Below are 15922 nucleotides of genomic sequence, written 5' to 3'. Positions count from 1 at the left end.
CAGACATGTGTTTTGATAAAAATACACATTACTTACAGATAAGTTATCACAGCTTAAGTTAGTAACCATTTATTGGTAAAATTAAAATAAAATATCTCATCCACTTACTCAATGTATCAATAGCACCTTTCCTTCATTGTCTTCTGAACTAAGGAAATTCAAAGCCTGCAGCAGGAATTTCTCCCAAACCATGTGGCCTAACTCTATAAGCACAATGAAAATGCATAGCACTCACAAGGCAGGATTACTTCTTTTAGTTTTACATTTTACAGTTTTGATCAAGTATTTTTCCTGATATAACTGTATAAGTGGAACATCAAAATTTTCACCTTGCCTTCTGAAATTCTTAGATTATATTTGTACCTTTCTTACAAACTGTCTGAGAGCGGATTCCTGTCCAGCACATAAAAGCCACGAGAACAGCATGAGATGCTCAAAATCATGTGACAAAGCAAACTGACACAAACTCATATCACAAACTATTTTTCCATTAAGCCTACAATGACCATATGTTCTAAAACATTTCTTCAAATGCATCCTTGAGTAACGTCCCACAAAAGAATATAACAGTTGATGCATCTCACTACAATTTTTTATGTATTATACATATTCTCATTTGTTTTGACAGCAAAAATCACAAAGATACCAAAAAAGGGGGGAAAAAAAGTACATCAATGCATAATAGAAATAAAATATATATAGTAATTCCTATCAGATAAATATTCCACTGTTACCTTACTTCCGTTAGTAGTAACCTAAGCAGAGGTTGGACACGTTTGCACCCTGTGGCAGAGAGTAGTGGCTGCCCAGCTGGAATGAAATTAATTTGCTTTACAACTTCTTCTACAACTGAAAACTGCTTGCTTGCCAAACTATTTCTATATTTTTCCTCTACATTTTCCTGTATCTTGTTAAGTTCTTGAAAAACACACTGCTGTACTTGCAATTTCTCTAAGGGCATAAAAGGTACAACAATAAGCCTCTTGAAATCCTCGTGTAGTTTTCTAGACGTAACAATATCCTGGGTCACTTCCATAAAATCATTGAGTCGGAGATCTTCCCTGTCCTTCCCCTCAACACGAAGCTTCAGGTACTTTCTGTTGATCTCCCTGCTTCCCTCTGTGCCTGTTATAATAACAATAATCCTTCCTGTGGGTTTGTCCTTTGAAAGTTTTTTGAACTCCTTGACCAAAGTCTGGAGAACATGGATGGAAATGTCATTATCTTCATCCCAGCCATCGATGATAATCAACCTCGGGCCACAAGAGTCAAGCTTTTTAAATAAACTGGAGACATGCTTTTGCAGATTATTTAAATTTAACATCAAAATTGATGGTATGAAAGTGCGTACCTGTGAGGGGTCTGGGAACAGGTTTTTTATAATGTTTATAGTGTGTGTTTTGCCACTTCCAGACCAACCAACCATCCACATTATCAGTGGTTCTGAGGAGTCATCATCCTGGAATTTTTGTAGTGAATCTAAAAGTACATTTTTGGCAATATCCTGGCCAATAACATGTGACGTGAGTTCTTCCTTTAATGAATCCAGTGGTATTTTCAAACCCTGTCTTTGTTCACACACTGACTTTTGGTGAAGTATGAAAGTAGATAAGCTAAAAATTGCTAAAACAACAAATAATACAATGATAGAGCACCAGAAGAAAAGTTTACCAATTCTCATTAGTATTGAGCATAATAGTGAGGAACTTTTAGGTACTGGGGGCTTGCTAACAGCTGATTTCTCCCCAACAGGAACTGCATTTCTCCTTCTCAGACAACTTTCAACCCTAGAAACTGGAGCCATTAAGTCAAATCTGTCCCTATTTTCATAAACCCCACTATAATTGTTCCTATGTTCATAAGAACCACTGTGATTCTCTCTATGCTCATAAGAACCATTGTAATTATCTTTCTGCTCATAAGAACCATTAAAATTATCTCTCTGCTCATAAATACCACTATAACTGTTGCTCATGTAATTATCTTCAACATTTTCTAAATCAGGAAAAAGAGAAAGGCTAATATTGTTGTTCTTTTTTTCCGTTACACATTTTTCCAAGGAAATGTGCTCGTCCTCTGGCACAGTAGCGAATCTCCGATCACCATAAAATGTGCCGATGGTTCTCCTTCTGTACAAAGTTCTGCTGTCTTCTGAAGATGCTCTCTCTGTGCGTTCAGGACGAGTGAAAATTGCTGTGAGGTTACGTCCAGGTGACTTTGGTTTTCGCCGGGCTGAATAGGGGGATGATGACAAACACCATTCCTCTGGCTGCTCTGAGTGTGATCTGGTCAACTTTGACCTCCTGGTACCTCTTGGTGTGCATGGCTCCTCCATCCCCTGTAACAAATAATAATTCACAGAAAAATAGTAGTTTTCTGACTTTTGTTGGTCACTCTTGTGTTTACACATAGATGATTTAGTACATAGTCAAAAGTCAATTACTAATTCTACCAATCTGACCTGTTTTCTTAGATTTTTGGAAATATATTAAAATCTTGTATTGCCATTATTAATGTTGTGCAGCAGTCCCCCCAAGCACACTCACTGCCAGGTGTATGACTCCATCAACCACACATATAAATAATATGGAACTAACAAATTTATCAATAAAAAGTCTTTTCCTATATTTATAACTGAAATCTTAAAATTTTCATTAAAACAAGACTAAAATACAAGTTTCACGCTGTATGACAGTGTAGGACTTATTAGTGCTCTGTCTGGTATCGCAGTGCAGCATTCGGCCAAGACCCAGGTACTGTCAGTCCCACAGTCTGTTTACACTAAATGAGGGTGGTGTCACATGTTGGTAACAGTTAAGCTGCCCAAGTTGTTTGGAATACTATAAATTTAATTACCTTATGATAATGGAAAGTAGAATGAGCTCTGAGAAATATTTACAAAGTATTGACTTTTTGCAGTTAGCATTAATTATCTCTTTTCTTAATTATTTGTCTTTCAGTGATTCCTTTTAATTATCATCACCATACTGTTGCGTGAAGCTTGCAGTGATGTAGATCCTGATGCATTTTTCCATGATCCCCCACTGGTGTTCTTAATAATAACATGGTAATCATATTATCAATACTGATAACAATAATATCAATATAGCATAGTGCTGTAAAAGTGAAAATGTTGCCTGTAGCTATAGTTACCAATATATCCATCACAAAAGACAGTCTACAAGGCTATAAACTGGATAATGCCACAGAAACTTTGCTCACTTTTATGTTTGGGCATGATGTACTTTTACATAAATAAGACTTGAAGAACCCAGAAAAGTTCCCTTACCCTAGTTATAGGAATCAGATATAACAACCTCAGGCTCAGGATATCACACCTATATAGTTTAGATGAAAATATCAGACACAATTTCTGGATTCATACAAAGTAAAGCAAGCGTAGAGATATTCCACATTAGACATAGCATGATCAACTGATATTTACATAACTCCAAACACTTAACTGTATAGGCAATAATGGGCACACTTACACAAATCAATACCCCCCCTGCCCCTTCATGAACAAAAAGGAAAGGAGGAGATGGAGAAGGGGGGGATGGACTAAAGGTGATAGGCTTGGGGAAAGGACAGAGAGGACAGAGAAAGGAAGAGAGGGAGAGCAAGAGGAGGAAAGGGAGAGGAAGAAAGAACAAGTGTGGAAGGGCTGAGGAATGGGAAAGAAATGAAAGAGGAAAGAAGTTAGGTATGGAGGTATGGAGGAAGGGAGGGAGGGAGGGAGGGAGGAAAGGAAGGAGGGAGGGAAGGGAGTGAGTGAGGGAAGGGAAGGAGTGAGAGGGAAGGAGTGAGGGGGGGAGGGAGAGGGATGGAGTAAGTGAGGGAGGAAGGGAGGGAGAGGGAAGGGAAAGAGTGAGAGAGGGAGAGAGGAGAGAGGAAGTGGGAGAAGGGAGAGTGAGGGAGGGAGAGAGAAGGAGTGAGGGAGGAGAGAGAAGGAGTGAGAGAGGGAGGGAGGAAGAGGGAAGGAGAGAGACAGGGAATGAGGGAGGGAGGGAGAAGGAAGAATGAAAGAATGAAAGAGTGAGGAAGAAGAAAGGAATATGAGAGAGAGAGGAGAGAGAGAGAGAGAGAGAGAGAGAGAGAGAGAGAGAGAGAGTGAGAGAGAGGAGAGGAGGAAGAGAGATGAGAGAGAGTGAGAGAGTGAGAGAGGAGGGAGAGTGAGAGAGAGAGAGAGAGAGAGAGAGAGAGAGAGAGAGAGAGCGAGAGCGACTGTTCATCCTTTCTCTATTTCAGTAGAGATAAAAGGTGGGACTGAGCCAAATACAGCTTCACAATATAAGAAAAATTAGACAAAGTAAGTGTTTCAAATTCATAAAGTATAAGTATACTATAATAAATCGCTAAAAGTAAAGTTTTTTTTTTTAATATTGTTAAATATAAAAAATGATACTAATGCACAGAAAATAAGAGTAATTCCATATTGTCAAAATCTGTAGATCTAGAGGTAAGTCAGAGCTTGTATACCCTGGTGATTTATTATCAAATAAGAAACCAGTCCATGCTCTATCTCATTCTCAGGTTATTCCCAAAAGTGTCACTGCGAGAGGCCCCCTTGACCCTTTGCCAGAGTGCCGAAGGTGTGGATCATCACAGCTAATTACGGGACACAGGTAATCATCATTAATAATACTACCAAGATTAAATTAAGTTTCACATTCTATGTCTGTCCATGGGAATCGGGGTAAGGTTTGCCTCTCTGAAGTGAATTGACTAATCCTACGGTATTAAAAGAGAGTGAAAGGATCTTTACCATATTCATTTAAAAAATACTACTAAAAACACCAACGAAGCTAAATACTACCTCCTTAAAGTCTAAACAAAAATAGCAGCAGGACGTAGTGATAATCGAAGGTTAACAAATCCAAGAAATATGAGAAGAATTGTGTTATTTCAACAATACCTTCAAAACGTACCACCTGTTTATACGTGGGATTTGCAACACCCACCCATATCCACGTAAATCAGTAAATAGCGAGTCAAATCAACTATATTCTCTGCCACACACCCACGACACTCAACAAAGATGAACCCGAGAGTGTAATTAAAAACAATTAGTTTGAATAATCGTGAATTTTAAGAGGAAAATTGATTACCTGTTTCGTGCGATGACCTTATCTCGGCCGCGTTTTGTGGGTGACTAATACCTTTATATTCATTCCTTTTTTATTTTCTTTTTCCTTTAGTTTGATTCTAGTTTATTTTCGTATTTGGTATTTTTTTTCAAGTTTTTTGTAATTCTCGCTTTTGATTTGTATTTTGTGTGTATATAATAATTCTATGTGTGATTTTTTTTTATTTATTTATATATTTACTATTATTATTATTTTTTGTGAAAATGTATTTCTGTTTTTTTATATATTCCTTTTATGTGGTGGAAGTACTGACATATTAACAAGTATTTTAAGCATTATCACATATGTCTTAACCTTGTACTTTATTCAAATAATTTGCAAAGATAACGCGGCAAAGGAGCATTACTATAAATCCTCGCATTTTTTTTCTCCCAATTCATAACTACACGATAGGTTGTAAAATAAAACACCAATACCTATCATAGATGTAAAAATGACTACGTATTGTATAAATCAAACACACTTTAACACCTGAAACATTTATACTCTCCGTCCCTGTAATTCTTTTGACAGCGGGCCGACACACCTTGGAATTTAGCGTAAATTTTTAACTTATTTCAGCTCAATTTTCAAGGTAATTGGCTTAGTTTACGTCTCCTTTACACCAATTTCGAGTTATTAGAGAGTATAACTACGCACTGAAGGCGATGGCAGGGGGAATCACGAAGGACTTAGTGATATACAGAGCTTAAAAGAAGAGTTTGTCGTGAAGATTGTCGAGTTAGCTGTTAATTAGCGTCGGTTTTGCGGCCGAGAAAGAGATCAAACTGTTTAATATTCGTGTTTCAGTCTTATTTAAACTGCTTTTCAATTCATCATCATTGACAGGTCTTTGAATTCTTTGTTTTTCTTTTCTTTTCGGAAACCACGAAAGTCAAAAGGTAGTCGCGTCTGTGTAATCAAGGCTGAGGAATTTCTGTGTTAATATATTTCGTATTTTTTTTAGTTTGTCGTTGGCTAATTTTTAATGGAACTGCTTTGGACTTTAGACTAAGGCTGTATGGAGCAATGCTGTGTCTCTTCGCCCCATGCACCGGAAGGGTGACACATTTGAAGCATATGCATCCTATTTTTTATATAGAAATTGGTTCTTTGTCTCTTGATAAATGGCAGGGAAGGACTAAATTCTTCGGTAATCATTCGGAATATTTGCGCATGAACGATCATGTAGAAATTGGTATCAGTGGATTCTTCTCTCCCTTTGCAACCCATATATGTAGGAGATTTGTAGTCTCCCCCCCCCCCAAAAAAAAAAAAAAAAAAACTGCATTCTTGGTTCCGTTGGCAGGGGAGAGCATGAAAAGTATCAGGAAAATTGCAGGGTAAAATATGAATAATTTACGTGAACTACATCACTGTAAGAGTAATGTACTCGGAATATGTTGTAGTATTCTCTAATGCAGGGGGATGTGCTGTGCATATTCACAGTAGGATAGGAGGTACTACTGACATGCAGGAACACCCAGTGCCAAGTCTGTCCTGTGCTCTATCGTGCTGTACATATGTGGTGGATTTTTTGTTGTCCATGGCAGCAGACAGCAGCCTCCAATGGGGATCCCTGTACTTGATTATATATTAAACAGTTATATAAATTGTAATTGATACCCATTTCCCTGGCCCTGTTATTGGGGCCAAGATTGTGTGTATTAGAGAGGTTTCTGCAGCATAATTTATATATATTTGGGTAGTAGAGAGTGAGAGGATTCCATTGAAATCAATATTGTCGTGATCATTCATGCGAAGGTGGTCTGAATATTTAAGTAAGCTTAACTCACTCACTCAACAGAGGATATCAGGAGTAAAACTTTAGGCTACTCACGGGAGCTGCCAAGCTAGCTGTACTGTGTGGCAAACCTTTGGTCACTTTTTTTTTTTGCCTTGCTTGTGGTCATTGAAGAGAAACAGCCCTTCAAATTGAAACTTAAAACCTCCATCATATATTCCACTGCCAAGAGTGTAGGGAATGGGATAAATTTATCTTTCCCAAACTGCTAATTTCCCACACAAGCAGCTAACAGTGCAATATCCCTGGTCTGGAGCATGTAATGGTACCGGGAATTCCTATTCTGAGTGGATTAATGTTGCCAGAATTTAAGGAGACATCGTGAAAGCTTCAGAAATGATAGTTACCTAAGTTGTTATTGATGAAAAGCTTATGTTAGCTATGGTGCTCTGGCAAGTACAGGCAGCCCTAGACTGCATTTATTCTAGCAGATAGTTTTAGTTTCTAAAACAGATGTGTCATTTTTTTTTTATTATTATGTTTGACTGCCACTACAAAGGCAGTCCCTCACAACCAAATATAATAGTGTCAGTGACATACAGCCTGTGTAATGAGTTGCCATATCCTGATTGAATTAATTTTTTTTTATGTTTGTTGAAATAGCTATAGAATATGTAAGGAATACCCAGATCCAGAATTCAGTTACTCAGGAACTCCTATTGTCTTGTGCAAAGAACAGCACATTTAGTTTGAGTGTGGGTGTCTTATATTCAATAATCTTTGTCTTCTCCTATTTTAGGTATATTGAACACAATGGAGCTCTGCTGTATATTGGAGTACCTGCTGGTCCCTATTCTTCTAGGAATATTAATAGCAGTTGTCAATTTTTTCACTACAAAAGAGAGAAACTTAAACGGCAAGCATGTGTTGGTAAGTCTGTTCCTTTGATGGTTATTTGGATGTTGTTTAAAGAGTGTGTTGCTGTCTTAAGGACCTATAGTTAATTAGGTAATCATCATTTTTTTTTTCTGTTTGTTTGTTTTTTGTTTTTTTGTAATGAATTAGTGTCTGAATAATATAATGAGATGTAGTTAGCATGTAATGTTTAGTTGCTCATAATTATTTTGATATCCTGCAACAAAAACTCGGTAGTGGCAGATATTTTGTGATTTTTAATTCTTTCCATTTACATAATTCATTGTATAGCATTATTGGTAATGCAGCCATACACCAACACTCTAATTGTAGATTGTAATAAGGAGTAATGATATAAATATTTCTCATGACTATAGGGAAGGGAGATTCTTCTGACCATGGAGGATTAATCTGCTTAATAGAATTGATATTGATGCCATGAATTTTTGACAGATAACTGGAGGCTCGAGTGGCATTGGTCTGAGCGTTGCACATGATGTTGCTCAGAGAGGAGCCAGTGTCACCCTAGTTGCAAGAAATCTGGCAAATTTGGAAAAGGCTTTGGAGGAAGTGAGAAGCACAGCATCCAAAGCAGGTGCTGGTGGCAAAGTGCAAATCTTCTCAGGTGAGCCACGTGGGGTTGTTGTTAAGCCCTCCGCATTAGGGAAAAAGTTATTATGTGTATCTAGTAGACAGCTAACTTTTTTTTTTTTTCTCATATACTCTTAAAATATGTAGCAAATAATATGTTTAGAGAGCAGTTATATAATAAATAAAGCCATATATAAATATCAGATTTTTATTTATTTATTTATTTTTTTATGTGACATCTATAATCTGTAGAATAGATATATAGAGATATTTTGGATAGGTGTATATATGTATATATATATAATTTATCACAAAATTCCCTTGTAATTTTGTATTTATGAAAATAGTGATAGTTACTGCATACAATTGTCACAGCTGACATCTCTGGAAACCATGAGCAAATAGTGTCCCTAGTCAAAGATGCTGAGAGTAGTCAAGGACCCATTTACATGCTTGTCAACTGTGCGGGATTTGCCCGAGCTATGAAATTTGAGGATATCTCGCCCCAGCTTGCAAAGGTATAGTTGGTGTGTCTTTTATGTGTTGAATGACAAAGCAATTTCTTGTGTTGGGACAGTGGTAGTCAAGGAATGCTGTTCACAGAATGGGGTTACTGAAAGATGACACAGCCATTCTGAAAATGCTGGCTCATCTTACAGTAAGCTTTGACTGCAGCCTGCTAACTAAGACGGCAGCACTACATATATTCATGAAAGTATCATAGGCTTGTAGACTAGTGTTCACAAGTCTCATTATCTCGAACCATTTTCAATAAAGAAAATATTGTGGGCTTTTTAGGGAGGCTACAGATGGCTCTGAGTTCCCCCAGTAGGAGATTTTTTAAATTAAGCTTCCTTATGATGGCTTAAAAGAAGGAAATTTTCCCCAGGAACAATTTTCTGTGCATGGACATTAATATCATCAATTTTGTATTTCCAATTTGTTTACAAGATTTATTAGTTCAGATACTAGCCCTTCTTATTAGACAGAGAATGTTAGATGTACACTAATACTAACAAATATGCTATTGCATGTGAAATTAGACCCAAATATGTGAAGAAAATTAAATGAATGGGATGTCAGAATGTGGTTAGATATTTATTATATGATAAGTACACTTTCACATAATTAGTTTTATCTGTTTATTCACTCGTGGGATATTTTACTCATATGCATAATAAAATATTTTTTTCACTCGGGAGAAACTAGTAATGATATTTTTATTTACAGTCATAATAATTTTTGGGTTTATATTGGTATTACTCAAGTTTCATCTGTAGCAATAATTATGCTTATTGCATCCATCACAATAATAATTGTAAAGTAGAAGTCCTTTAAGAATATGGATATTGATGGAGAATGTGGATTAAATGTTTAAAGCAAGCATTGTATAATGAGATTAGTATGAATTGTGGTAGTTTTATAATATAATGAGAAGAAATATGGTGGACATTTGTTTCCACTATATCCGTTTTAGGTTTATATGAAATCTTTCAGACAGAGTTCGGCATGTCCAAGAAATAATGATAGATACTTTACAAAGCAAAACTTATAATTTAGGTGTTTTGATAGATTATTTATGAAATTGAACATTTATGGGGTTGTATATAATTCTGATATAATTTCTACGTAAAGGCTTTCAATGAAAAAATTGAATATTAATCACAGATATTCAAAATAACTTGTCTCTAGATGTAATTTCTATATTCTGTTATATTTCTAGTTTATGTAAGAATTACCAGAGGTTGACAAGAGGTTCACTCTGACAGCTCTTCTAAAAATCTCTCTTGCTCTTCCGTTTGCCTGTCATTTGTATATATCCCACAACTATTAATTTGTAGAGTAACTTTTATACGTGAAACTGATCCCATATCAACAAAGGTCAATAAACCAGGCATGATTATTGGTTTCTCCTTAATATGTGATAATGTAGTTTGTTGCATGTGGTTGTTGGATTTTTCATGATTTTTCAGTGCTGATTATGTACGTATTGAACTGGGGAAGTTTATATTTCAAAGTGTCCAGTGAAGAGAACAGATTTTTAGAGATTTTTGCATATAATATACGCTTTTCATATACTATATAATGCCATAGAAGAGCCATGTTATGCATTCATTTGATCCCACAGCAACTAATGGATGTGAACTTCATGGGTTCCGTCCTCATAACGCAAGAAGTGGTCCGCAGCATGAAGCAGCAGCAGGAAGGGATTATTGTCTTCACCTCATCCCTTGGAGGCCTCCTGGGCATCTACGGATTCACGCTGTATTCTGCCGCCAAAGGTGCCTTGGTGAAGTTAGCCGAAGCGCTTTGTCAGGAGGTTCGTTGGTCAGAGAAACGTTAATTTGTTTTGTTGTTATTTTAAATTTTCTTTGTCTTCTCCTTCTCCTTATTATGATCATATATATATTTTACCATCTTGCTCTCACTTCTTCTAATCATCCATCATCTTTCCTTTGCTTTGCTTTGGTTTGTTTTATTTTTTTTTTTTTCTTTCTTTTCTTTTCTTTTCTTTTCTTTTCTTTTCTTTTCTTTTCTTTTCTTTTAAGAATGGCTTTGTTTTACTGATCACCTTTGCTCTGTAATAACAATAGCAAATGTTTTAAAAAATAGTAAAGTGCTTTAGGAAAGGTAGGGAGCCATCCAGCTGAAGAGGTTTTGATAAAGATGATAAAAGGCAAGATAATCAGGCATAATACTAATATATTTAGTGTTCAGGAAACCAAGGCAGTGAATTTATCATACAGTGAAATACAACAAATCCTAGGGCAAGAGGTTGACAGGATGCGCACCAACGGTTGCTATAGGTTTCCTGAAGTCCTTCCTGTTAGTACCCATCCTCCCTCTTCCTTCTCGGACACTTCCTGTGTGTTATATAGCTGCCACTGACACATGGACAATTGTCTTACAGTAATTTTTAATGCATGGGAAATGTGGGTCGTTATTTTGATGTGTATGGTACTGTGCCATTGTTTACATAAACATTAAATTGTTGTATCTTATGTTGTTTATATTTATGAAATATTTCTCTGATATTTATTAAAGGGAGATTTTTTTTTGTGAGAGGAGCATATCTTAGACCTTTTCCTCGGCTTGGTCTCAGTGTTGTGTTGACAGCTTCTTGGGTTAAAGGATCAGCACTTTTGTGTTTCAGAAAAGATTTATATTATGTTTATATTTCTATGTTAGTAAGAAGCAAAAACGACACTGAAATGTATGGTTAAATCAACTAGTTGAATTTGGCACAATAACCAAAAATTAGCACCCTGTTCTAAAAACATGCCATGTCTTTATGAGATACATCTGGCTTTCAGGAGGCAGAGTAATAAATTTCCTTTTTATGGTTGTATGGGTAATTGCTTTGTGTTCCTTTATAATGTGGATAAGCATAAAGAAATGTGTAATCTAGGAGTCTGTGTGCATCAAGTGCTGTTTCATGGCTCATATGCTGTAACAAACTTACTATTTATCTGATGAATTTTGTCCTATTTTGAAAGGGAAAGGCAGTATACTTAGTACACCCATATACAAAGGAAAGCTCAAAACATTTTTTATTTTATTACAATAAAGGTAGTAGAAACTATTAACCCTTTTCCGACGGGTAGTATTCATAGTAGCCCGGGCCTTGCTGCTGGGGGCTTATATCGTCGCCCGATCATGTGCGACCACTCATGCCAAATACCAGCATCCCATGCCGTTTCTTCGTAATACTACGAAGATATGTTGTATTTTCAGTTTTCATTATTTTTTAAAGTCTCTACTTGCCAAACTTCCTGATAAATCGAGACTGAAGGGTATTTTTGTTGTTATATAGACTCCATAATTGATCATTATTCGGTCTGTAGTCCGAATAAAATAAGCAGTGTGTGGCATCATGGAGTTGAAATCATCGGTTTGTTGCTTCTTCTTCTTCTTCTTCTTCTTTTTGCATGGTAGAAATGAGAAAGTGTTAAAATCAACTTAATAACACTTTCACTGGCAGGAAAATAATCTTTTGCCGTGATTGTAAAAAAAAACAAAAAAACTCATGGCATGTCCATACATACTCTATGGCATGTGCGTACGTGCCCCTGGCAGATGGTCCCGCCATGCCATGGCATGTGCGTACATGCCACCCATCGGCAATGGGTTAATCATCATCATCTTTGTCATACTTGGAACTTGCAAAGATTTGGAACTTCTTTGTTGGACGTTTGGAGTGTGAGGGTAAGTGAGAGTAAAAAACTTCATGACACAAGAGATTATGAAAAAGTTTTGATTAAATCCTCATCAAAAGTGCATAAACTTCCTGGATTTGGACTTCAATGCATTCCCTGTGGAAGGGTACACAAACTACTAGTGATTTGTCTTACCATTTATTAATAGCATGCATTTCTTTCTTCTTCTTTTTTCAGGTAAAACCGTACAATATCACAGTGACTGTGTGTTATCCACCTGATACGGACACCCCAGGATATGAGGAGGAAAACAAAACAAAACCCATTGAGACCAAATTGATATCAGAATCTGCAGGACTTTTCAAGGTGACAAATGTGAAATTAGGTTATTGCAGTGGTGGAGGTCGTAGTCTAGTGAGAAGTACTTTGTTATGGGATTGGTGTGAACTTAGTCCTGATATGAATTGTGTAACAAATTGTTCTGCTTGTGATTTAGTTTACACTTTACAGAGATGATGTTAATGGTATTTTTTATTAATCTTTTACATTAGGCTGATGAGGTTGCCTGCAAGTTAGTGAAGGATGCCCTGCGTGGTTCATTCTGCAGTACAGTTGGAATTGAAGGCTTTATGTTGACCACACTTTGTGCTGGTATGTGGCCCATAGCTAACTTTGCTGCAGAGTTTGCTGCATTCCTGGCACAGGTGAGTCACTTAGTCTCCTCTCCACCCTCTCTCTCTTCTCCTGTTTATCCTTTCCTCCCTCTCTCTCTTCTTTCCATCCTCTCCTCCCTCTCTGTCTTCTTTCCATCCTCTCCTCCCTCTCTCTCTTCTCCTGTCTCTCCTCTCCTCCCTCTCTCGCTTCTCCTGTTTCTCCTCTCTTGTCTCTCCTCTCCTTCCTCTCTCACATCTCTTTCCTTTCTCTCCGCTCTTTCCCCTCTGTCATTCCTGTCTCTTCTCTCTTTCCTCTCTCTCCTCTCCTCTCCTTTCCTCTCTCTCTCTCTCTCTCTCTCTCTCTCTCTCTCTCTCTCTCTCTCTCTCTCTCCTCTTCTCTCTCTCCTTCTCCTCTCTCTCTCTCCCTCTCCTCTCTCCCTCTCTTTTTCTCTTTTCCTCTTTTCCCTCTCTCTCTCTTCCTCTCTCCTTCTATCTCTCTCTCTCTCTCTCTCTTTCTCTTTTCTCTCCCCTTTCTCTCTCTCTCTCTTCTCTCTCCCCCCTCTCTTCTCTCTCTCTTCTCTTCTTCTCCTCTCTTTTTCTCTCTCCTCTTTTTTCTCTTCTCTCCCTTCTTCCTTCTTTTTCTCTCTCATTCTCCTCTCCTCTCTCTCTCTTTCTTCTCTCTCTTTTCTCTCTTTTCTCCTCTTTTCCTCTCTCTCTCTCCCCCTCCCTTCCCCTTCTCTCTTCTCTTCTTTTTCCTCCCCCTCCTGTTTTTTTTTTTTCCCTCTCTCTCTCCTCTCCCCCTGTCTCTCTTCTCTCTCTTCTCTCTCTCTTTTTGTGTCTTCTCTCTCTTCTTCTCCTCCTCTCCCCCCTTTTCTCTTCTCCTTTCCCTCTCTCTCCTCCTTTTTCTCTCCCCTTCCCTCCTCCTCCTTTCCCCTTTCCTTTCTCTCTCTCTCTCCTCTCTCTCTCTCTCTCTCTCTCTCTCTCTTCTCTCTCTTCTCTCCTCTCTTTCCCTTCTCTCTTTTCCTCCTTCTCTCTCTCTTCTGTCTCTCTCTCTTCCCTCTCTCTTCTCTCCCCTTTTTCTCTTCTTCTTTCCCCTCTCTCTCTCTCTCTCTCTCTCCTCTCCCCTCTCTCCTCTCCTTCCTCTCCTCCCCTTCTGTCTGTCTTCTCTCTCCGTTGTCTGCTCTCTGTTCTCTCCGTCTGTCTGTCTGTCTGTCTGTCTGTCTCTCTCTCCATCTGTGTGTCTGTCTGTCTCTCTCTGTCTCTCTCTCTCTCTCCGTCTGTCTCTCTCTCTCTCTTCTCTCTCTCTCTCTCTCTCTCTCTCTCTCTCTCTCTCACTCTCTCTCTCTCTCTCTGCCCCTCCCTTCTTCCTTCCTCTCTATTCTCTTCTCTGTCTTTTTTTTTCTTTTTCCTTTTCCTCCCACTGTATATTGCTGCTGTTATTTGAGTGAATATAGATTGCCAAGAGGGTTATACTTGTACTTTTACTTTTCCTTCGTTTGGATAGTCGGCAGTAGATTTACTTTTCCATATTTATACTAAACTCTGATAAACCATTCCAGATTTTGCTGACGTGGGTGTTCCGAATCATTTCTCTGTTTACCCTGTGGAGCTTTGATAGGATTGTGTGCCAAGAACATCAAAAGAGGCTGGCTAGTAAGAAGAGCGAATAACTGAGATTTCAAGCTCCTTTTTGTGGGCATGTCTGTTCTCATGTTGGTCTTGGCCAAGTGTCTTTTTCTTTCTTTTTCCTTTTTCTTTCCGTTATTTCTAAATTTCAGGCTTTAGTCTTCTCCTTGAAGATCAAGTTGCTTGGACTCTTTATTTTCCTGTACTTATTTGCTACTTTTGAGATTTCAATAAAGGAATAGATACAAGGGAGTCGGTGACATAAAACTGACTATTGTTGTATTTTGTTGTTAGATTTATAAATGAGATTTTCAGTTGTTTACAGAGTTTCTTTGTGTAACTAAGCTTTAATAGGCTTCATCAGTGCTACACAGAGGAACGACGGAAAAATTCTGCTTGGTGTGACGACCTCAGCAGGAAAAATATGAAGTTATTTCACCAAACACTTTTATAATAGTGTCAGGATGTATTTGTTGCAGTATGAGAAATAGGAACTTACCTGTAAAACATCTGATTGATTATTGAGTGTCTTTGATTTTTGTTCGAATGTACTAATACAGCAGGAAAAAAAGGAAATATATTTTTTATCGACTAAACACCTTTTTGATATAGTGTGTCCATGTTAATATTCAGAATATATCATTACAGAAGGAAGAATGGGAAGTTATCCATAAAGTTTTTTATTATTATTATTATTATTATAGTGTGAGCTTATTTATTGTCAAAATATGCTATTACAGCAAGAGAAATAAGGAATTTCCACAGAAAGCTTTTTATTAATCGCACACAAGAACCATAGAAAGGTTACCCAAACATCTCATAGAAATGAGAGTTTATTTGGCTTGTTTTATGCTAAAGCCAAAGTGCATTATATTCACTAACTTTAGAAAGTGAAACTATGGGCCAGTATCATTTTGCCATTTTTTGTGTACGTTTGAAAGGCCAGGTGGTCGAAAATAGAACGGAAAATTTTATATTGTGTGGAAGTCGGTTTTGAAATTAAACATTTTGGATGATACCTTCCTGAAAGTTTCACGATGAAATTGGCATTGTGAATATTATACCATTATTTGTTAAAAATGCAAAATTTATCAATGTATTCTTTTTATA

At 37.3% G+C, this 15922-nt stretch overlaps 2 protein-coding genes across 2 annotated transcripts in view; one reads left to right on the top strand and one right to left on the bottom strand.

Annotated features, from left to right (window-relative positions):
• The window catches only part of LOC119596458 (torsin-2A-like), a 5321-nt gene extending 137 nt beyond the window's left edge, over positions 1-5184 (bottom strand). Inside the window, exons 1-2 of the mRNA XM_037945713.1 lie at positions 5109-5184; positions 1-2338 (exon numbers count right to left, since the gene is read on the bottom strand). The exon at positions 1-2338 is cut by the window's left edge and continues 137 nt beyond it. Coding sequence (XP_037801641.1) covers positions 731-2335 — 1605 coding nt within the window. The 5' untranslated portion in view covers positions 2336-2338; positions 5109-5184 and the 3' untranslated portion in view covers positions 1-730. The remainder of the gene's footprint in view (positions 2339-5108) is intronic.
• A 440-nt stretch (positions 5185-5624) lies between these two features.
• LOC119596459 (3-ketodihydrosphingosine reductase-like) lies at positions 5625-15383 on the top strand. Its single transcript, XM_037945714.1, has 8 exons — positions 5625-5721; positions 7670-7800; positions 8239-8410; positions 8752-8894; positions 10505-10696; positions 12771-12899; positions 13085-13237; positions 14746-15383. The coding sequence occupies exons 2-8, from the start codon at positions 7684-7686 to the stop codon at positions 14854-14856; spliced, it is 1017 nt and encodes a 338-aa protein (XP_037801642.1). The 5' UTR covers positions 5625-5721; positions 7670-7683; the 3' UTR covers positions 14857-15383.
• Positions 15384-15922: the final 539 nt, after the last annotated feature.

This window comes from Penaeus monodon, chromosome 38 (assembly GCF_015228065.2).
Source record: "Penaeus monodon isolate SGIC_2016 chromosome 38, NSTDA_Pmon_1, whole genome shotgun sequence".
Classification (NCBI taxonomy): Eukaryota; Metazoa; Arthropoda; class Malacostraca; order Decapoda; family Penaeidae; genus Penaeus; species Penaeus monodon.
The sequence above is the reverse complement of the archived record's forward strand: the minus strand, read 5'-3'. Positions and strand labels throughout refer to the sequence as shown.

Coding starts and splice junctions, on each gene's coding strand:
- LOC119596459 (XM_037945714.1), top strand. CDS start 7,684: ATGGAGCTCTGCTGTATATTGGAGTACCTGCTGGTCCCTATTCTTCTA. Junction 7,801..8,238: donor TAAACGGCAAGCATGTGTTG/GTAAGTCTGTTC, acceptor AATTTTTGACAG/ATAACTGGAGGCTCGAGTGG. Junction 8,411..8,751: donor CAAAGTGCAAATCTTCTCAG/GTGAGCCACGTG, acceptor CAATTGTCACAG/CTGACATCTCTGGAAACCAT.